Source organism: Manihot esculenta, chromosome 18, assembly GCF_001659605.2.
Source record: "Manihot esculenta cultivar AM560-2 chromosome 18, M.esculenta_v8, whole genome shotgun sequence".
Classification (NCBI taxonomy): domain Eukaryota; kingdom Viridiplantae; phylum Streptophyta; class Magnoliopsida; order Malpighiales; family Euphorbiaceae; genus Manihot; species Manihot esculenta.
Window position 1 is genome coordinate 1,816,458 of NC_035178.2, and position 22,763 is coordinate 1,839,220.

Consider the following 22,763-nt stretch of genomic DNA (forward strand, 5'->3'; position numbering starts at 1 on the left):
AAAAATATAAAATAAAAAATTAAAATATATAAATGGGCTAATTAATAAAATTTCAAAAAATATAAAATAAAAAGATGAACTAATTAATAAAATTTTAAAAAATTATAAGAGATTAATTAATAAATTTTTTAAAATTATAAAAATTAAATAATAAAATATTTAATAAATTAATAATAATTTTTTTAAAAATACTAAAAATATTTTAATATATTTTTAAAATTAAAAAAATAACTAATACATTTTATCACATCATATAAACTAACAAGTAATTTTTCGTTGAATGTAAAACAAATAATATTCAAAACCATTTAACTTTAGCGAAGTAAAACCGGACCCGATAGCCACCCCTATATACAAGGACAAAATTAAACAAAAGTGAGTGTTAAACAAAGAAAAGAGAAAACAACTCAACTCCTGTGCTTCTCCTGCCCTTTTTCGCCTTTCCCTTCCTGCTTACAGGAATTTGCAATGAAGATTGGAGAACGATAATCCACAAAATTTAACCCTAAGTTTAATGAATTGAGACTTCAACAGAGTTGCTATGCTCTGGAATTCCCGTTGTATACTCCAGCTCTCAAACCGCACAACTATACCGCAAAATGACAACCAGAGGGAGCAGATCAGAGAAGGTGAAGCGAATTTTCCAGAAATTTGATTCCAACCGCGATGGAGGTCTCAACCGAGAAGAAATGGCGGCTCTGGTGGTCTCCGTGAACCCTAGGGTCAGATTCAGCGACGAGCAAATCAACGCCATTCTAGATGAAGTGTTTCGTACTTACGGCGAGTTCATCGACGGTGAGAAAGGTTTGACCTACGAAGGTTTATTGCGTACTTATGATGACGGAGCTGGTGATGTCGACCGAGACTTCGATGCGCTTGAGCTCGAGCTCAATTTGGACGATAACAAAGGGATATCGATCGCATCTGAGGCGTCATCCTCGTCAATTTTGGACGAGAGGGCTATGGAATCGCACAAAAAGCAGAGGACTGCTGCGTGGGCGGTTTCTCCTAACCATGGGATTGTTTTTGATGATACATGGAAAATGGTCGATGATTTGGAGATTTTGATCAAGAGATTAAAAGCCAAGCAAGCGAAAGATGGGAAATTGAAAGGAGACAATTTTGATGCTTATTCTGATGCTGGGTGGTCGAGGGAATTGGGCCCATCCTCGGAGATCTCCGATAAGAGGATATTTTGGGAAGAGTCGGGGCATGATTATGCTGTTTTCGTGAAAGAATTGGGTGTTTTGAGGAACCGGGCTGACGGGGCGAGATCCAGAGAAGAGGCGTTTGATGGGCATATGGCGATTGGGAGGGTTTTATATGAGCACCAATTGTTCAAGGAGGCATTGGTGAGTTTTAAGAGAGCTTGTGAGTTGCAGCCTGTGGATGTTAGGCCACATTTTAGAGCCGGGAATTGCTTGTATGTTCTTGGGAGGTATAAGGAATCTAAGGAGGAGTTCTTGTTGGCGCTGGAGGCAGCTGAGGCAGGTGGGAATCAGTGGGCTTACTTGCTTCCTCAAATATATGTCAATCTCGGTATTGCGTTGGAAGGTGAAGGTATGGTTTTAAGTGCCTGTGAATATTATAGAGAAGCTGCTATTCTTTGTCCTACGCATTTTAGAGCTCTGAAACTTCTGGGTAGCGCTCTGTTCGGGGTAGGGGAATATATGGCGGCTGTTAAGGCCTTGGAAGAGGCCATCTTTATGAAACCAGATTATGCAGATGCCCACTGTGATCTGGCTTCTGCTTTGCATGCCATGGGTGAGGATGAGAAGGCCATAGAGGTGTTTCAAAAGGCTATTGATTTAAAACCCAGTCATGTGGATGCTTTGTATAATTTGGGTGGACTTTATATGGACTTGGGTAGGTTCCAGAGAGCTTCGGAGATGTATACCCGCGTATTAGCTGTGTGGCCAAACCATTGGCGGGCGCAGCTCAATAAGGCTGTCTCATTGTTGGGGGCTGGTGAAACTGAGGAAGCTAAGAAAGCTTTGAAGGAAGCGTTGAAAATGACTAATAGGGTTGAATTGCATGATGCAATATCACATTTAAAACAGCTGCAGAAGAAAAAAGTCAAGCCTAACGGAGGTGCAAATGGAGAGGGAGCTTTCATTATTGTGGAACCCTCAAAATTTAAGACAATCGGTGAAAAAACTACATTGAGGCTGGATTTAGCCAATGCTCTTCAAATTAGGGCTTTTCAAAGGATTACCAGGTTGGGTCGTTGTGATGTGGAGCTTTTGAAGAAGGAAATGACTGAAAATGATGTGCCATTGTCTTATTCTGGCAGTGGTGTTCCAGAGAAATCCATACGCAAACCTAACTTGGAGGAAATCCTTCAGAGGTTACTTAATTTCCTGAAGCCTGAAACATTTCAGGGGGCTGTCAAGGCAATAAATGAGAGGATTCTGTCTCTTTTGGATGAGACAGGCTCAGGGAGGGTGGACTTGGGCATGTTTTATGCTGTTCTTGCCCCTATTTGCAGTGGCAGCCCCAACAAGCGAAAACGAATTGCTTTTGATGCACTTTTGTGGCGTCCTGTGAGCGAAGGTGGTTCTCAGATCAGAAAAGTAGATGCTGTTGGCTATATAAAGTTGCTGAGGGCTATTTACATCCCTTCTCATGGAGTTAGTGAAATGTTAGAAGTTCATGGAGAAACAGATTCTTCAATGGTATCTTTCAATGATTTTCTTGTGATGTTTGATGATCCTGATTGGGGTTTTGGTATCATGTCGACTCTAGTAAAGCTGGAAACTGGAGATAGGAATCGCCATGGAAAATATGTTTGCTCAGTCTGCCGCTACCCAATTATTGGGTCCCGCTTCAAGGAGTCCAAATCTCTTTTTAGTCTATGTAATCAGTGCTACAGTGAAGGAAAGGTGCCTCCTGCTTTTAAGCAGGAAGAATACAAATTCAAAGAGTATGGAAGTGAGGCTGAAGCAATGAAAGATAAGTGCATGTGTTTTACTTTGCATGGGCATAGTGATTGATAGCACATTCACTCAAATCTTTATTGTTGATTTTGTATTATTCTGTCACCATATTCTAGTATCTTGTGAATTACATAGCTCGTTAACATGTTCAGTGGGCATCACACCCTTTGTACAATTAAGTAATTTTGAGTAATATCTAAGATCCTGATTCCCATTAGGTTGTAGATCTTTCTCTTTTCTTTGCCTACTGTTTCAAAATATATTTGCTGAAATTGTGTATATTACCTTTTCTGTTTATTGGTACCTTTTGGCATGGTCCTTGTGAAAATGTAATGGTGTGTGCATGAACATGTGGTTTTTGCTTATATACTGACCTAGTATCTCAAGTCTCAGCCCCATTTGTTAATAGCTTGAACTGTGATTGAAACCAACATTGTCAAATGGAGGAATGAATTTCTAGTGACCAATCTCACAGATGATTGGAAGTGAAATTTCGTACATTCCGATATATGAAAAAGCGTTTATAGTTATGAAGGTGCAGATCTTGTTATTTTATTTTATTTTATTTTTATTTTTGAACGGTATCAATTTTCTGGAGAATGACTTTGATTTCATTATGTAGTATAAATACAGAAGTGTTTTTGACGTTCTCTAAATTGGAACTTTTACTGTAAAAGGTATACTTTGTGTTGTAGTGGGTTGAGTAGACTATATTGATGACTGTGGATGGTCGGAAATTGCTGTAGTGACTTCGACTAGATCTTACTATAGCTTGTAAGCTTTAGCTCTGGGAAGTGTGTCTGATATTTTAAACAACATTCTCAATATTGAACTTCCAAACTGAGGCAATGGAGGAAATTCACAAAACCTGCCTGAAGGATTTTAATGGCGAAACTGAAGCCAGCAAATTGCAAAATATTTCAAAGGTTTCTGAAAATTTTCCTGCTACAATTGAATTATTTATCAAACAATAACAGTAAAGATGAATAAATGTCACTTTTTATTGAATAGAATTTTAGTGCCGGGAAAGGATTTACTTTTCTTGTAAACTATGGTGGTAAAAAATTTGGGTGGAATATTTAGTTGCTGTACTGTGGAATACAGGGCAATAAACGAATAACATCTTTATAAGTTAGCCTCCGGCAGTTAAAGTTGCCGTTCTGCTTTATGGGACTCGTAATTGTGTTGTTCATGGTGATAGAGGTTAGCCTTATAACTGTCATTGTCTGTTTGTATAGTGTTTTAGAATAAAATCATGTAGGATCTTGATATGCTCATTTAAGATTTGCTCAGTTGGTTAAAGTTGGGATTATATCATTAAACAGGTGGCCACTTTTTAGTCGGTTGTTCTCTGCGGAGCCTAACACAATAATATTATATTCGGTTTTCACAAACATCTTTCCATTGTAGTCTAGTTGGTCAGGATACTTACTCTAACCCGAGAGACTCGTGTTGTGAGAGCTCCGGGTTTTTGATTCCCGGCAACGGAAACTTTTTTTTATTATTTAATTATTGTAATGCATTTAATATATAAAGTAAAAAAAGTTTAATAAAAGATACTCACGGTTTCATCATTGATCAACTACTAACACAAGTTTGGAAATTCGAGTCAATATTACATAGGTGAATAATGGAAGAGAGTAGTGATCATCATTGTTCCAATGCCATCATTTTCAACACCAACATTGAAAATCAATTGTTTGCCTTTGGCGTTGACATCATCATGTGAGAGACTTACGTTTACTGCGTGGATAATAAAAGATTTCAAATATTCATAATAATTAACTTTAATTAGTTCGAAAATAAGACTTAATTATTATGCAATAAAATTTAGTTGAAGTTGGCTAAAAAATTCTTAATTATTCTCTACGTTTAACCAATTAGAAGTAAAATAGTTATATTTTATTTTGAGATTCAGTAGGATCAACTTTGATATAAGTGGTTGCTATGAAGGAATTATTCCATTTTGTTACAACACTAGTGACCAGGTTTTCCGTCATTATATTGAAATGCATGCAAGAGATATGTGCATGTCATACATTGAGTGTGAACCAAGTACAAGTTTAATTTAAGTACAACTTCTAGCAAATGCAACACAGCTTTATCTCCAGAGTTTACCACTAAATTCAGGTATTAATTACATTTAGTTGAACAACTAGTTGACATGGGAAGCATAGACAAAGCAGATCTAATTAGGATCTCCTGCATTTTTGCAAAACTCAAAGTACAGGGTTCAAGGAGAACAAAAAGATCATATTACGGATATGACAAGCTTGAATAAGAGGTCAGTTAGGCATATTTCATACATGATAACTATTATTATAATGACACTGCTGCTGATATTAACCTCTGAATCTTCATCACTGGAGTCTTCCCCTAAATCTCCTCCTCTTCACTTCAAGCCAATCAAGGTCCAGAAGAAGCAGGGCTATGGAAAACAGTACGGCGTCCACCACCCAGCAGAGGTAGTAGAAGACTACGGTCCCTGGGATCCTTCACCGGGCTCCGGTGGAGGAAACTACTCACCCATTCCCCATGGAGAAGTTTCATGAATTAGTTCCTACCACTGGAACCTAAATTCTCATTATCTTAATTGTATTATCATGCTAAAGTTTACTAATAAATTTTCATAGTTATTGCTGTTTAAATAAGTGGAAGGATTAAGTCTACCTGGTTTCTTTGTAAAAGCAAAATCTGAGGTAATAGTAGCGGCCATATTGTCTGGTTTACTTGTTAACATCTATGATTATGGTATTTCTTTTGGTTTTTTAAGATATTTCATTTATCGTATACGATGATTTTGCATGAATTATTGCAACTAAAATGTTTGAGAAAAAACTTGTAACATCAACCTTTGAATATAATTATTAGCTAACAACGTTATATATGTGAATAACGAGAAGATATAGCAATCATCATTGTTCCATCTGTTGTCATCATTTTCCACGCTAACATTCAACATTAATAATAATAATTATCAATTTGTTCCAAATTAAAATACCATTAATTTCAACTAAAATAGAAACAAAACAAATATGACATCGAAATATAATAATTCAAATATATATGTAGAAAATATGAGTAAGAAAATATAAAAATACAATTAATGAAAAAAAATGTGGATAATAAAATAGTAAGAACTAAGAACATTTATAGTTTCATGTATTTTAGTAAATTTAACACTAAATTTCATTTTATGGATTAATTATTTTTAAAATTTAACATATAATTAAAATTTTAATTAATTTTATATTTATTAATTTTTTTTAAGTAATATATGTGCGCACGAATACAAAGTATAAGAATATAAATGTATGAGGCGTGTGACAAGCATAATAAGTTTTAAATGGTAGAAATTATAAAATGAAACTTATACTATGTAGAATCAATTACATGATATAATATATCAATAAAAATAATAAAATAAATAAATAATTAGTGAATTGATAATTTTAAAAATATGATAAATAATCAGTACATTTTTTTTAAAAAAAATATAATTATTTTTTAACAAATGTCTCGCATTTATTTATTTATTATAATATATAAATGTTATATATTCACGATTTGATTGGACGATATATGTATTAAATTAAACCCTGAAAAATTTCATATTCAATCTCCCAATCCCTGATACTTCATCCTTCCGTCAAAAAAGCATGTAAGCATCCTAACTGCTATAATTTTATTCTATAATTTTTCTTGAATAGGAGGTCAGTTGTGCACATTTCCTGCGTGATATCTACTGTTCCAATGATACTGGTGGTGATATTAGCCTCTGAATCGTCATTACTGGCATCTTCGCCATCATCATCACCTTCTCTTTCCCTCAAGCCGCTCAAGGTCCAGTCCACCCGATAGTTGTGGTAGAAGACTATAGCCCTGTAGATCCTCCACCTCCATCTGGCGGAGGCCAGGCCTCACCAGTTCCCCACGATTGAATATATGCAATGTTTCACCCAAGATATCCACAGGCTTCAGACTTAACCATGCTTCACAAACTAACTGAAATATCTACTATTGGAGAATTAGCAAGAATACCACGGCCTGATTCTAATCATCTTCCAGACAAAAAATCCTCTAAAGGTCAAGGAAACCTCCAAAGATGACAGGTTATGTAAATAAGCTTCTTACTTTGGGATATAGAAGAGGTTAATACATGTGAAGAAAAGTAATAACCATTAAAATAATTGCTCGAAGAGAAGAGTCTTGCCAAATCAAATTGCTCATCCACTCCATCAGGAAAATTTGGACGAACTACAGAACCTCCTCAATATTCTCAACATCAGAACCAAACCTCGATAATCAGAGTCATCAAGTAATGCAGCTACTTCATGATCAAATACTTTCTGTACTCTGGCACCACTAGTCTTAGAGGCTGCAGTTTTCACTTCGGATATTCGCACTCCAAAACAAGTTACAGTGCGCAATCATTTTTCAGTATACTCCTCTAGATAAGTAGAATTTAAAAAAGAAAATATTTCATTCTTAAAACTGGAAAAAAATGACCAGCCTTGACATCGCGAGGAAGCTGATAAGCAGTAGCTTTGGGATTTTGATAAAAATAAGTCACCACCAGCGTTCTTAATCTCCTTTAAGCAAATAATTATAGCCATCAGGAGGAAACCCTAGCTCCAAAATTTCCTTTCTCCGCTACGGAAGCTCCACCAGATCCCTCCCCAAACTTCGTCAAACTGCCGAAAGCTCTATCATTATCATCTCCGCCGCAGTCAGAATGATCAAAGCGCATCGATGGAGATGGAAGTAGGATCGTTACCAGTGACAATTAGATACCATTGTCATGGTTATCTCCGTCGAAGAAGGTGTATGCATTAAAAAATTTCAATGGAAAAAATAATTTCATGGTTATGACATAGTAGTCATGACATGGTTATCTCTCGGTCTAATTTTTCCTTTTAAGGGAGAAGAAGTCGCTTTTTTTCTCCAGTGTGAGAAGAGTCATCTCCAATCATGTTTTAGTGTCGACACGTTTTGCAGGTCTACAGAAAAATAGTGAAGGTTTTCACTTGAGACCTGGATTGTGATGATGGCTCCTTTGGGTGTTTTGGTTGGGAGAACCAGCTACTAGTGGTATCCATGTGAATACTCGAATTTGCGATGGTGAGCAAATTGACTCCCAAAAGATTAAGAGAGTGTCATGGGCGCTGTCACTATCTCCTCTAATAGTTGCTCTTATTCTCGTAATTTATGTTAGTGGTATACTCGGTTTATGCGCTAAATGGTGATCGACAAGCTTGCAGTCTTGAAATGTGAAGCCTTCAAATTTTTGTCTCGCAATTTGCCGTTGTATAGTCCTCACTTTTGAAGATTTTTTATGACTGTTTCAAATCCTATAGGGTTTCAGTTTAAGGGTTTGATGATTTTATTGGGGTTTATTATTAAAATAATATGAACTAAAAAATTTTTATAAATTAATATGATTTTAAAATAATTTAAAAAATTAGTATTGAAAACACCATTCAATACTCTTAAACACTCTTAAAAACGCCATTATTTTTAGATTTGATTTGGCTTAACGTGATATAGTACTTCTAAAAACGCTAATGAAAGTGGTGTTTTAGAAGCAATCAAATACTTTTAAAACATGCCACTTTAACTGATATTTTCAAAAATAAATACTATTCGAAAAAAATTACTATTTAATTCATATAATTTAGTAAAATTAATTCATCAACTTTTTTATAATTAAAAATACATTGAACGCTCTATATTGTTTCAAATTATTAATTATTCAGTTTTCTAATTAATTATATGGATTAAATAATTGTTACTCTTAATATAGGGACAAAATAATTATTATTTTAAAATTATAAGATTATATAATTATTCTTTTAAAATTATAGGGACTGAATTATTTTTAAAGAAACATTCACTTAAAAAGGAGTACTTTTTTTTACATAAGTACTCGTAAAAACACCACCGATAACTTGATTTAATTAGAAGTGACAAGGTGTTTTAACTAGTATTTTTTAAAAAAAATTACTTTAACATATCACTTGCCTGTAAATATAAAAATATTAAAATGTCCAAATACTCGACTTCTCTCTTGAAAATAAATGTAAAATTGAAGGATTTTTTTTCGGTGCTAAATTATATAGTTTGATTTCTTTAAATTGTTTTTTTTATGTATAATTTTTTTGTTGTGATTTTTAATGTTAAATAAGAAAAATTTTCAATCAATTCTAATAATAATAATATTATAAAATATTAATATTTTTATTACAGTATAGCTAAATATAACGTAATATAACAAATATTAAAGTTTAAAATTAAATAATCTTTTTCTAAGTTATTTATTATTTAATCCATTTCATTTTAAATAATAAACTATTTCATCTTTATATCTATGTAAATTGTTTATATATAAAATAACTAAAATGCCTTTTTTAATTAGTATTTATAATTTTAAAATATAGTTGTTCATTTAGTATACTTTAAAAGCGAGGAAATATTTGTTAAATTATCAATTTATTGAGTTGAGTATGAATTCTGATTAAAAAATAATGAAATATTTAAAACGAAGCAAACCAATGATGAAGTAAAAAACAACTAAATAGATATACGGGGTGTACTTGCTTGGATTTGTTTTACTGTGTAATGATGTGAGCTGAAAGTGGGTTGCTGAGTTGGGCTACAGGCTTTAATGCTTTAATAAAGGCGTTATGGTTTTTTTCAAAAAAAATGAAAAATAAAAATTATTTTCCGCTGCCGGGAGTCGAACCCGGATTTTATCAGTTTCTTGATTGCTTAGCCTTTGTGCTACAGCGGATCTTTTGATCGTTACTACAAGAAAATATTTATAATCGGTTTTCTACCCGATTATATATACAATTTCCGAATCCGTCCTAAATCTGTTTAATATTTTGATTTTATTATCCGAACCCCTCCCAAACCCGTTTAACAATACCCGTATAATACCTGAACCCGATTTTTTAAATTCAATTCAATGACAAAAACTAGCAAATAAACTACTTAACATTTACACAACCCAGCAAACCCAGCAGTAAAAGGAGAAATGTTCAATAACAAGAACAGCAACTCCGCAACCCAGCAAATAATGATTTATAACTAGATAATCAAATTAATTGTTCATAAATTCTAAAAATCAACAGTGTTACATTAATCAAATAGCAAATAATTAAATTTTTTAAAAGTATCTAAATAATCAATTCAATGACAAAAATTACAAAATAAACTAGAAGGAGAAATGTTCAATGACAAGAAACAGCAAACCCAGCAGTAGAAAGTTCCAGTCAAAAAATTTGATTGCAAACCTGAAGAAAGTTCCAGTCAAAGGAAATGTCGCCGACAACGATTGGGGAGAGGCAAGGGTCCAGCATCAGTGAAGTGGGGAAGAGAAGCGTCAATTGAGAAGAGTAGATGTCACCGACTGGAAGAGAGAAGGAGATATCGCCGATACCGACCGGGGAGAGGGAAGAGTTGTCTCCGACTGGGAAGTAGGAGATACGGCCGCTGGAGAGAGAGAAGGAGATATCGCTAACTGGGGAGAGAGAAGATTTATCGTCGTCGTCGACTGGGGAGAGAAATGATACGTCGTCGGTGCCGACTGTCGGCACTCCTCAGTGAAGTGGGGGAGAGAGGCCTTGACTGAGAAGTGGGAGATGTAGCTGACTAGAGAGAGAGAAGGAGATATCGCACTGTGGAGAGAGAAGATTTATCGGGGAGAGAAAGGAGACGTCGCCGGTGCCGACTGGGCTGCCGGCAGTCGTCATGAAGTGGGGGAGAGGTGTCGACGAAGAGAGGAAAGGGAAGCGAGGGAGAGAGGCGTCGACTGAGAGAGTAAAGAGTAAAATGAAAAAGAAAATTAGGGTTAGTTTTGTTAATATAAGAAATCGGGTTCGGGTAACGGGTATCCGATCACCTAACCTCGAACCCTACCCGAATCCGAAACGGGTAAAATTTTTTAAATCTGAATCCGCCCAAATCCGTTTTATAAAAATCCAAATCTGTCATAATAGGGTTTGGGTGGATTGGGTACCCATAAAAACCCGCCCACCTGACATCCCTAGATGTGAGCTGAAAGTGGGGTTACCCGAATCCGAAATGGGTAAAATTTTTTAAATCTGAATCCGTCCAAATCCATTTTATAAAAACCAAAATCCGTCTTAATAGGGTTTAAGCGGATCGGGTACCCGTAAAAATCCCCTGACATCCCTTGAGCTGAAAGTGGGGTTGCTTAGTTATGTGAGCTGAAAGTGGGGTTGCTGAGTTGGGCTACAGGTAGGGCTGAGCAGAATCCGGTTCAAACCGAAAAAACCGACCGAACTGAATCGATTTGAAAATTTGGTTCGGTTTTTTATACATTTCGGTTCGGTTCGGTTTTAAATTTCAAAAATTTTGGTTATTTCGGTTTGGTTCGGTTTTGATCAGAAAAAAAACCGAAAAAACCGAACCGAACCGATTAGGGATAATAATATGTTTTTTCAATAATATAGAGAAATTAAATTATATTAAAATTAAAATATTTTAATTAAATTTTAAAATACTAAAAATAAAGTGTAAAAAATTAAAAAAATATTAAAAATCGAAACCGATTAAACCGAACCGAATCAGACCGGTTCGATTCGATTCGGTTTCTGACCAAAATCAGTTCGGTTCGGTTTTCATAAAAACTAAAATTTCGGTTTTCAGTTTATTCGGTTCTGTTCGATTTTGAACCGAACCGACCGAATGCTCACCCCTAGCTACAGGCTTAAATGCTTTAATAAAGGTGTTATGGTTTTTTCAAAAAGAAAATGAAAAATAAAAATTGTTTTCCGCTGCCGGGAGTCGAACCCGGATTTTATCAGTTTCTTGATTGCTTAGCCTTTGTGCTACAGCGGAGCTTTTAATAATTATTACAAGAAAACATTTATATTGTCTTCTACCAGTGTAAGAGACAGATGAGCGCTCACTCGATTAAAGATAGCTTTCACCGAGCTTTTTTTTTGGGGTCAAAAGATTAATAGGCTTTAAATTCAAAGTACACGTCCAAGCGTAATAATTATTTATAAGTCTAAAGTTCAAACTGCATAGAAATTAAAAAAGCAAAGTTGAAGCCCATGAGAACTCAAGTCCAATCAAGCACAAAAAATCCTAACTTGTTGGAGATAGATGAGATTTAATTTGTCCCTGCCGCATAAATCGCATTGAACATGGACCAATGATAGGTCGCGGAAGAAGAGAAAACATATAGAAATATTAAACTTTCGATAACAAAGCCAATTAAGCCTATTAAACTCTAAAGCATACACATAAGCAATATAAGCTAAAATAAACTTTAAAGGCCAAATTGCCACATAAGCTACAAAAAGGAGGTAGAAAAGAACTTATCGGCAAAACTCATGTCATGAAAATTGACCGTTAAAACTCCAAAATTCTCCGCCTAAACTAAAAGTATAATTTTTAACAGTCAAAATAAATTTATAATATGTTGGAGTATGACAGATGACAAGAGTGATATTTCGTTTTCTGTTGTATGCAAAAGATATCTCTGCATAAAGCAATCAACAAATACTTTAAGATTAGCAAATCAAAGAAAATCCCTCATAAAAATCACAAATTTTTAAATAAAATAAAAAATTTTATTCAGACAATTCAATTTAAAAAGGTGAAGGGGAATAAACTCACTAGTAAAGAGTGTCCTCCATTGTCCTCCATTGAGAAGGAGCATAGAATGTCCAAACTAAAGGTGGCAAAGTCTTAGAAAGAAACAAAGAGTCCTAAGAAGAAATAAAGACCGAAGAAAAAGAAAAAAGAAGCTTCTCTTTCTAGCAAGAAACCAGAGAGAGAAGTAAGGATGGGGCAAGTTTCTTAGGGCTTATAATTAAACAAAAATAATGTTATACCGACTTGTTATTCATTAAATAAGGGTAAACTTTTCAGATTTAATTTTAATTCACTGTGATTTGATTCTTTGGTGTGAGAGATCTCTACCATAAAAGAGATCTCTACCATAAAACTAAAATAGAGAGCTTTACCATAAAAGAGATCTCTACCATAAAACTAAAATAAAGAGCTCGCAAGCCTTATTAGATCAAAGAGATGTTATTCTCCTTCCATTTGAAGTAGTCTTATAGTATATAACAAGAGGCATTCTGAGTCGATTATGTTAACTAAGGAAAGTTGAGACAAAAACTGCCAATTGACATAATTCTCTCTTTGGCTTTTGCTATGGTCTTTCTCTTACTCTTCACTTTGTGATCTATTTGAGGTTGGAGATCGATTCAAGGGAACCACTTTCAGTTGAAAATAAGGTTTAGAGATTTAAAAGATGAACAATAATAATCCTCCGAATATTGATTGATAATCCTCTGAAATATTTATTCGACTCCTTATCTCACTTTTGGTAGGATAAAATTTGCCACCATTTTGCTTTATTCTTTGAGAAATGAATGTGGATTTGGAGATGAAGCAAATTGAATCTGCTTGTATTAGCAAATATCAGTTCTAGAGCTTCTGACTGGAAAATCCCCTAGCGATTCTACAGGTGTTTGATGAGGTTGTTCATCACTTAGTGAGGTGGATGCATTCTGTGGTAAGGGAGGAATGGTAGAGATGTTACAAATAGGAATGAATTGTGTGGTGAGGATACTGAAGCAGAGACCAAAATTGTTAGGTGTAGTTAAAATGGTAGGGCACATTTGAAGAGGGAGTGTTGAAAACCGATTATCCGCTGAAACTAATTTAGAAATAGCAGTTTCCACATGCTATAGATGTAGATTCCACTTCTATTGCACCTCCACAGTAAGATTCTATTGATTTGTTGTGCTATCACTTATTTTTGATATAATTTTATTTTGTTTTAAATAGAGCAATCGGCATATGAGTCTGGAAATGAAGCAAATTGACTTTGCTTGGATTAGCAAATCTCACTTCCCATTTCTACCATGTAGAAACGTTAAAGAAGCTTGGAGCTGAAGAAATCTCTATACCATCCCATTTTCTTCGGCACTTTAATTGAATTTTAAGAAATCAATTGAAACCATTGAAGGTGAAGTTGCCATCTTAGCAGTTAATAACAAAGAGATGGGAGAGGAAATAATGGGTTTTTTAATTTGGGTTAATGTATTCATTATTTAAAAAATCCAAAAATAATTTTCTGCTGCCGGGAATCGAACCCGGAATTTTATCAATCCTCATTGATTCCTTAGCTTTTGTGCTACAGCAGATCCTCTGCTGCATATTCAAAATGGTGACATCTATAGTAAGAATGGATAATCCCTTAATTATGTAAAATTAACACAATGGCCCTTTATTTTTTAATTATTTAATAGTATTTAAATAATTTCGATGTATTTCCTCGGATTATTTTGGTTTTAATTCATTTTATTTATACTTTACATAATTTAATAATTCATGTAGTAAATATTTACTTTATAAAAACCAAATCATTATAGAAACTCGTGGTTTTATATACGTTATGACGATCTTTCCCTAATTATAATCATTTTTTCCCTTAATTGTGGACTTTGATAAATTTAGGTTTGGAAATTTTTTAACAAGCATTTAATATAAATATGCAATGAAACAAATTTAATAACTATATATATTAAGACTTATGTATATAATTCTTATATAAATTTAATAACCATTTGTTCCTTTGCTTTGGGCTTGCTGTGTGCAATATGCTTCAATTTCCAACTCACTCCTAATCCCTAATAATGGACCGACGCCAATGTTTTTTCCTTTTATCTTTCATTTTTTATTATTTTTTATATTGAAAGACACGTAAATGTCAGTTTTATGAATTTTATGTTCTATATTTTCTGCATTAATGAATAGACAACTAAGATGACGCTGCTAATCGTTCATGAAAGGAAGAAAAAAGAAGAATTTTGAAAAATATTAACTACAATCACTTTTAAAATAATTAGACTTTTCCATCTTATTAAAATTAATTATTAATTATTATATATTTTTGTCACTAAAATGATAAATATTAGATATTTATCTATCATTTTGCTCCAATGGATTAATTGTATACCGCGTTTAATCAAAGCGAAGGCAAAGCCAGCCAACTCAAGTTCAGTGGGCTTGGATAATTGATCTACAGATGAAAAGCAATCCGACTATCTACTCAGAAAATTAATTAGGTTATATTCTATAGACTATATTATATTATAAAAGTGCAACATATATGTATATATACATATACGTACAAGAAACTTCCCATTTTAAACTAAGTAATTATTCTTAATTTTTTAATAAATAAAAAGTTTGTGTTTAATTTTTAATTTTAATATACAAAAATAAATATTTTTTTAATTTTTAGCAACTACCACATATCCTCTTTTATTATATTTTATATAAATTGAATTTATTATCTCAAACTTTAATGAAGATTGCATAATATAATAAGGACAGATATAAAAATAAGAAACTAATATAAAATTCTTTAATCATACAATAATTTCGTCATTTTAAATATTTTTCTTATCCTTGTAAGTAACTTCATAATTTATTCGTCCAATTGAATTCCATGAAGAGGCAAGAGATTCGTCGGTTGCCGTGGATGATGAGGCAATTGCATCCATTAAGCCCATTTAATAAAAATATATATATAATATAGAAAGGAAGAAGAAGAAGAAGAAGAAGAAGAGGAGGAGGAGAGAGTACCTAAAGTATATGGAAAATGCTCCCTCACATGAAAACGACAGTCCTTTTTCATTTTCAACAGCGCTAGCCACTAGTCATACTCCTACATACAACAGGTTGAACACAGTTCGCAAAAAAGACCCAGAAAGTGCAGGGGAAAAAAATTAGCACCTTCTGATGACACTCCGATTCAATGATATTTCATCGACGGCGTCAAAGTCAGTGCTCTTCTTTTTGGTTCTTCTGGGTTACGCTATCCAGATACTGCTTCACACAACTTTGGTTTGTCTCAAATATGAACGGCATACCCCTTATCTGCATGTTCACCAATTCAATTCCATTACAGTTGGCTCAGAAATGGATGTCTACTGCAATAATAAATTTTGAAGAAACACTCCCTATCCATTAAGACAATATGACAAACATGCTAATTGTACGAGGCTAGTGAAACAAAATACATTAAAAATTTTCCCCTTTTCTAAAGGTGACAGCACTTCCTGATGTAGTGCTTTGCCATGCATTCCTAAGAACCTTAGATTTTTAGGTTAAATAAAAGAAAAAGGAGCTTGGTTGGTTTTTTTCACACCAAAATTCAAACAAAGCAACCATGATAAGGCCTGTTCTCGAGAACCAATTATACTAAAAGGTTACAGAACAGCAATATTTAACAGAAAATGGTTCGATGACAAGAAGATTGAATAGAAGTTGACTTGAGATTCTACTTGATGCATCATGCTGAAGAATAATATTGCTTAAGACAGGCCTACAACAACAAACCTCAATCAAACAACTGGAAGTAAGGTTTAGGCTCTGCCCAGGGGCTATTTCCTTGTCATTTACTGAGATAGAACATTTGCCAAGATTTTTCAGATGAAAAGATCCACCTTTGTCCAAATATATAGTTGCCTAGAAAAAGAAGGAAGAAGAAAATTAAAACAATAAGCACAGTCATGTCATAGTTGAATCAAGATGTGGCGCTTAGTTCACTATCAACATAGGCACTTTGGCTTACAATGCTGCGTCCTTAAAATATAGATCATAGGATAAACATCACTAATAGGACATTCCGTAAACAGGAGCTTTCTCTCCAGGGAAAAAGTTCCCAACTTTCTTCCTGATTTAGTCTTTTTCATGCGTGACTGCTGAGTTATAGTTTTTTCATGCATGACCGCTGATGAATTTATATATTGTTATAGCACAACAAAATAAGTACAGAAGTTTGTCCCAAAAGGAGAAAAAGGATGAATATAAATAGGAAACACAAAAAGAAATATGAAAATGACTACTGAATCATGAAAGCATCCAGAGGAGAGAGAATGTTGGGGGGAAGAAAATCACAAATATGATACATGTCATAAAAGCAAATTACAAGCAAAGAAACATAGCTAATGCAAATATCACCTGCCGACGAGATATTTTATTTGCACGCCCTTCCCTCCCCAAGTCGATATCAACAATAACATCTTCTGTTGCTCTACCAAGTAAAACCTGTGTAGTCCAGACAAGTAACTTCAGAAATTAAGCATGGAAAGAAAAGAGGAGGGTGAAATGGAAAGAAAATGGCACCATATTCAAGTTGCAGTATCAAATATAACTTGCAGAAAACAGATTATCACACAATGAAAATGCACTACACATGGTTATTATTATCCAAATACTTTGTTTTTAAAATTTTAGTGGGCCTCCAGCTAGATAGATCCAAATATGAGTCAGGCTCCGCTTATGGCCTTGCAGGTGGAGATAATTATTTGGAAGGGACACAAATTATGATTCTTTACAACCAATAACAAAACAGTCAAGCAATCAAGCAAGTCATTTCTTTTGGATACCTCAGGTTTCTTAATATAGTGCTTTGAATAGCGGCCATATAAAACAGCAATTGCTCCTTGAGATGCAATGGCTCTTTGCACGTAAGAATGAGCACCCTGCTCCAGCCTGATGATTACCCTCTTCATGTCCTCATGCTGATATCTCGAGACTGCAGAACAATGACTTAAATTTGTACGTAAATGCCAACATACTAAGGTATTTTCCTTCTCTTATTGATATATACGAACATATGAAGATTTTCTATTACCTTCCTCGCTGGAATACAAATCCTTTTCTTCTGGATCTAAATCCATACCAAGTATCTGATAATGTAGAAAGTGGGAAAATCTCTTAAAGGAGGGAGGAAGAAAATAGCATATGACAGAAACTGAAGAAACAAATTAACAAAAAGAAAAAAGCTCATCTGTTGAAACTTGAAAGGATAGAATAAAGTTTACCATTGCTTCAATATCTGAAAAATAAGGCACATCATCATCACTTTCTATAGGTGGTTCTTCTGGATCTGGAGTGTGGTTTACTCCATGTTCCAAGGGTGCAATCTCTGTGGACCCCAATTTAGCATGTGATGCCTGATGAGTTTGAAATCTTGGTGGGGCATCTAGGTCCAGTTTGACATCACTTGCATTTGTCTTCTCCATTGAAGCATCAGCTGTGTCATGACTAAAATGCTTCACCGGAACAGCTTCAGGTGCTTCTTTCTTCAGTTTAGCAGGTAAAACAGTTTCTGCACTAGCATTTGCTGAATGAACTAGAGATGAACCACCATAACCAACACTCACATTCTTGTGAGTAGAACTGCTACTAGGCAAGTCAAACTTAACACCACCATCACCAACTGGATGAAGAGAGCTGATTTCTGGCACTACCCGTGATCTTATCACCTGAGAACACGCATGAGATTGACCAGGATTTTTTATATCTCCCTGAATCAATACTGAACCTCCTTCACTAGTTTTTGTATTGACTGAGAATTCCTTTGTTGAAGGATTTGGTTTATAAACATCATGAACGTTCTGCCGTGCTATAGAGGAAAATGATTTTGGACGCAAGTGTTTGGTGAAGACAACATCATCGTTGCATGGGATATCTGGATCCTCAGTGTTCAATGTGCAGATAATAACTCCAATACCCATTTCAGGAAATTGAGGGTTTGAACTAGATGCAGATGTATGATAATGAACATCTGAATCTCCAACAGCATCACTGCTGTGGTGAGACCCTCTATCTTCATCCAGTTCTTCACGACCTGCACCAGACTTATTTATAAGATAATCTGGATTTACAGAAGATTCTAGTTCAGTTACATTTGCCACTTCTGGTTCAGTTATATTTGCCATGTGATCTTGATTGGCACCATTTGGTGAACTCAGCAAAAGTGAACTTAGACCATCATAGTAGGACTTGTCAATCGCATCTTTTCCATCAACATCTGTGAATAGAAGTTCTTCCTCATTCGTAAAATTCAAAAGGGAATTGGAAAGTTCAGCCAGATAACCTTCTGTGCTGGCAGCTACATTTTTCATTTCCTCACTTGGTATTTCCAGTTTTAAGTTGGAGCCGTATTCTGATAGACATGTATTCTTTGTATCATCATCACCAGGAAGTGAAAATGGGTCTCCTGTGTGCATACTGACTGGAATACTTGGTGGAGAACCTCCCTCAACTGTCTTCCATATTGGCATCTCAGGAAGAGGAGATGAGTAATCCAAGTTATGAAATGATACAGCACATTCTGGAATTGGAGAACTAAAAGCTTGATCTCCACCAAACTTAGAGCATTCATGCACCTGGTCACTGTTTGCCGCCAATTCTTTTGGTCCACCAAATTCCTCAATCACAGATCCATTTCTAGCGTGCAACATATTTTCTCCACATATTTGTGGAATCTCTTTATGCACATTATCTTGCTCCACTGGAAAATCTTCCTGGATTGTGTTCTGGAATTGCGCATGAAAACTGTGGGCGGCAGTATCATCCACAATTTGCGGAAAAGGAAGCTGCATGATATCCAAATTAGATTCCTGAAGTACAAAATGATTAGGAACTGGATCTCCAAGTATGCAATGCCCAGAGAAAGGCTCATCTTCATTTCCCATGTAATTACTATCTGTGGGTGCAATGAGAAAACTAAGATCCATGCTGTTAAATGGCTCATTGCGAATTCTTTTACGTAAAGCATAATAACAACTACGAACACTTTCAGCCTTCCTTTTTTTTGTATTCCCAACTCTACAGAATTTAGATGGTAGAGTTGATGCAGAACGCTCAAACTCAATCATGTGAAAAGCTGCCTCCGCAGAAACAATTGGATCATAAAGGAGAGAATGCCACCGTTCTTGTATTTCTCGAACAGTGAACTTCTGAGAAAACTGCACTGCACCTTTAGCCAATGATTCCAAGGAAGCACCAGCCTGAAACAGAAGAAAGAAAGAAATCAACAGAGAAAAGAAGGGAAAAAACATGCATACCAAAGAAACTAACAGGATATGCAGAATGGCGATCAAGCTTTATTAATTGATTTTAATATCACGAAAGCAACCATCTCCAACCCCTCAACTAAAAGAAAAGGAAAGCAAAATATGAGAAAACACATTTTGCAGCTATTTGGCATGTCCCTGTCTCCTGTCATTTGTGATTTCTAATTCAGTCTCAATGGCATAACGTATGGAAACAGGTTAAAACCCATTTGTTACTATCCCAAATAATCCAGTCATAACATATATTAAATCAATAAATAAATATCATAAAAGTGGGTAATCAGATCCACAGCAAATATTGCCATATAAAAACTACTTAAATATCCATAAGCAAGCAATCTCAACCTTCATACTGTCCACATCATAATGGGAGCAAATTTCTCAAGTTCACACAAAATACATCGCTGAAGGGAACCTCATCACTTATTTTGTCCACGGATTTGTATTTTGTCATACGTGTGACCCTTTGCAACCTTTTTTAGCTTTTTATTTGCCAATGAGAAATTATAACATTAGAAACTAGCATAATAAGATAAAAAGACACACATACCATAAAGAGCTTATCAACTTTCAGAGCTGATGCTTTATGTACTAAGATTATCAATGCCCCTCATCATAGATTTTTCACTTATCTTAACAGGATATCCAGGACACTAAAGCTTCCTGAACAAACTAGAGAAGAAAAAAGAATATAACAAGTAGTGCATGTTTCCACAGCTTTAATGACTAAATTCAAAAACTTTCCAATTAGCCTGCGATGTTAATTTTTATGGCATAACTGAACAAAATGGATTTCGACCCTTTCTCTGCATTAGGAAAACTGTAAAACTCGAATACATATACCTTATCGATTAGATAATAAATTCTTCAGAATAATGTGATTTCTACAAATAATAATAATAATAGTAATAATAATAATAATAATAATTATAAATAAATAAATAAATCTTTCAAAAAATGTGCTGATAGCTTGAGCCAATGGATTCCCAAATTTGTGCAGAACAATACACATAGATCAACACATCTTTTCTCAACATTGTTGATATATAAGCACATGCCTAGCCTGTATCCATGTTTCTTGAAAGAAATGCAAGCAATCAGATTTCTCCAGATTCTAATGCCAAATTAAGACTTCAACTCTTAACCTCCATGTTCATTTTTGTGATCCTTGACTAAACCACCCTGCTATGTCATATTCCCAGGTCAGAGGGGCACAGGTAGCAAAAAGAAATATGTGAATATAATTATCATGGACACTCCTGAACTGGGTGTATTACGAAGTTGACACTTACTAGACACCGTATCCCGACAATCACACATAAATCCACATTGTCCAACCCAGCAAAAAAGATGTGATGCAAGTATGCCTTATAACAGAGGCCCATCAGTCAACACCAGCTGTCCAAATCCCATGCCTTTTTGAGTTTTGACATTGCCAAAACATAATATTGCACTTAGCCACAAAGTATCTAAAATGGGTCAAAATTCCTAGATTCCAAACCTACTAGTAAGGAATCTTTTACTGGCATGTGTTATATACTGACCAATTGGTAGCAACACAAACCTCTCTAGCATGCATCAAGTTCCTTCATTTGAAACCTAAATAGGAAGGACTTTAATTCCAGAAGCAATCATCATATGACTGAAGTTACAAGGCAACGTGCCATAGCTGATGTATATATACTTAGGCATGGAAGTTAAAGCACAAGCGGAAAGAGAAATTAAGAAGGAAATTAAATGTAAAGAAACATTAATTAACTTCACCTTATCTGGGAATTTCAAAAGGAGTTTGAGGACAATGATGGAATAGCATTTTAAAACATAAATTCCACCCTTCAACTCCCATTTTCGAATAAGGACAATGGATGCTAGCGGATTAACGGATGTAAACTTTTAACTCCATTAAGAGGCTCCACTCTTTAACCTCCTAACCCATTCTCATGCATTGTGTAAAGCAAAAGCTGTGGACATGCTACATCCAAAGACTGATGCTTCAACACAGGAAACCCATTATAACACCATAACCAAGACAACGAAAGAAACAAATAGAGCAAGCATAAATACATAATTATAGTATGCATGTCCAAAAATTCAAATGCGAACGAAATGCAGTAAAAGTAACAATTAACAAAATAAACCCCCCTTCATTTAGCCTCACAGAAAGACAGAATCAGTCCAAGAATGCGCCAAAAATCTATCCACATTAAAATTTTTTAGAAAAAAAATATTTTTCTAAAAAAAAGAGAGTAAAACTACAGTCCCATAACAAACAACCCCAATATTTAAACAAGGCACTAAAATTGAAGAAGCAATTAACAAAAGAACGATAAAGTAAACATAAATAATTGCGAATGAAATTTACCTCCACAGCATTCTTCAACAAAAGATCATCCTCTGGCATCCAAGGGGAGACAGGAGCTAGAGCTCCCATGACTACTAACCCAGCAAACTTCAGTCCCTCTAGTTGCCCTTTGTGAAAGTCTCAGAATGATTGTTCTAATGTTCTCTGTTTCGAAGAAAAGTGGGGTTTAACTAAGAGCAAAATACTGAAAGGGCGAAAAAACATAGCGCGACACGCACCGAGAAGGAGAAGCCGTTTGGAGTGAAACGTGGACAAGGAAGGATTCGGTGGCGTCTCTGGCGAGAAGGTAAGATGACATGACCGGTGATTTCACGGATTTTTTATGAAATCGTTGCCGAGATAGGGCACGTAGTTCAAGCGATACCAAAATTACTATTTAGTCCTTCTATTTTAATGTAAATTAACTACTTAATTATTTATTTTTTAAAAATTAATTAATTAATATCATTTTTTCATGACTTACAACTCCTAATCAATGTGTGATTTTAAAAACTATATAAATTAAATAACTATAATTTTAAAATTAAAGTGGTATATATT

The 22,763-nt window shown here is 34.7% G+C and overlaps 2 protein-coding genes across 2 annotated transcripts; one reads left to right on the forward strand and one right to left on the reverse strand.

Annotated features, from left to right (window-relative positions):
• The first annotated feature begins 366 nt into the window (after nt 1-366).
• LOC110606655 (uncharacterized TPR repeat-containing protein At1g05150) lies at nt 367-3,233 on the forward strand. Its single transcript, XM_021745567.2, has one exon. It carries the CDS (start codon nt 600-602, stop codon nt 2,991-2,993), a length of 2,394 nt encoding a protein of 797 aa, XP_021601259.1. The 5' UTR covers nt 367-599; the 3' UTR covers nt 2,994-3,233.
• Nucleotides 3,234-15,604: 12,371 nt separating this feature from the next.
• Nucleotides 15,605-22,567, reverse strand: LOC110606935. Its single transcript, XM_021745950.2, has 8 exons — nt 22,442-22,567; nt 22,224-22,367; nt 17,822-19,795; nt 17,632-17,686; nt 17,384-17,532; nt 16,956-17,042; nt 16,332-16,460; nt 15,605-15,869 (listed from the first exon to the last, which is right to left on the reverse strand). Exons 2-8 carry the CDS (start codon nt 22,290-22,292, stop codon nt 15,774-15,776), a joined length of 2,559 nt encoding a protein of 852 aa, XP_021601642.2. The 5' UTR covers nt 22,293-22,367; nt 22,442-22,567; the 3' UTR covers nt 15,605-15,773.
• Between the last annotated feature and the right edge of the window lie 196 nt (nt 22,568-22,763).

Excerpts from the sequence above, each read along its gene's own strand:
- LOC110606655 (XM_021745567.2), top strand. The coding sequence starts at position 600 with ATGACAACCAGAGGGAGCAGATCAGAGAAGGTGAAGCGAATTTTCCAG.
- LOC110606935 (XM_021745950.2), bottom strand. The coding sequence starts at position 22,292 with ATGGGAGCTCTAGCTCCTGTCTCCCCTTGGATGCCAGAGGATGATCTT. Across the intron at positions 17,043-17,383 it reads ACTATATTAAGAAACCTGAG|GTTTTACTTGGTAGAGCAAC; the intron begins GTATCCAAAAGA and ends TGGACTACACAG. Across the intron at positions 16,461-16,955 it reads ATAAAATATCTCGTCGGCAG|GCAACTATATATTTGGACAA; the intron begins GTGATATTTGCA and ends TTCTTTTTCTAG.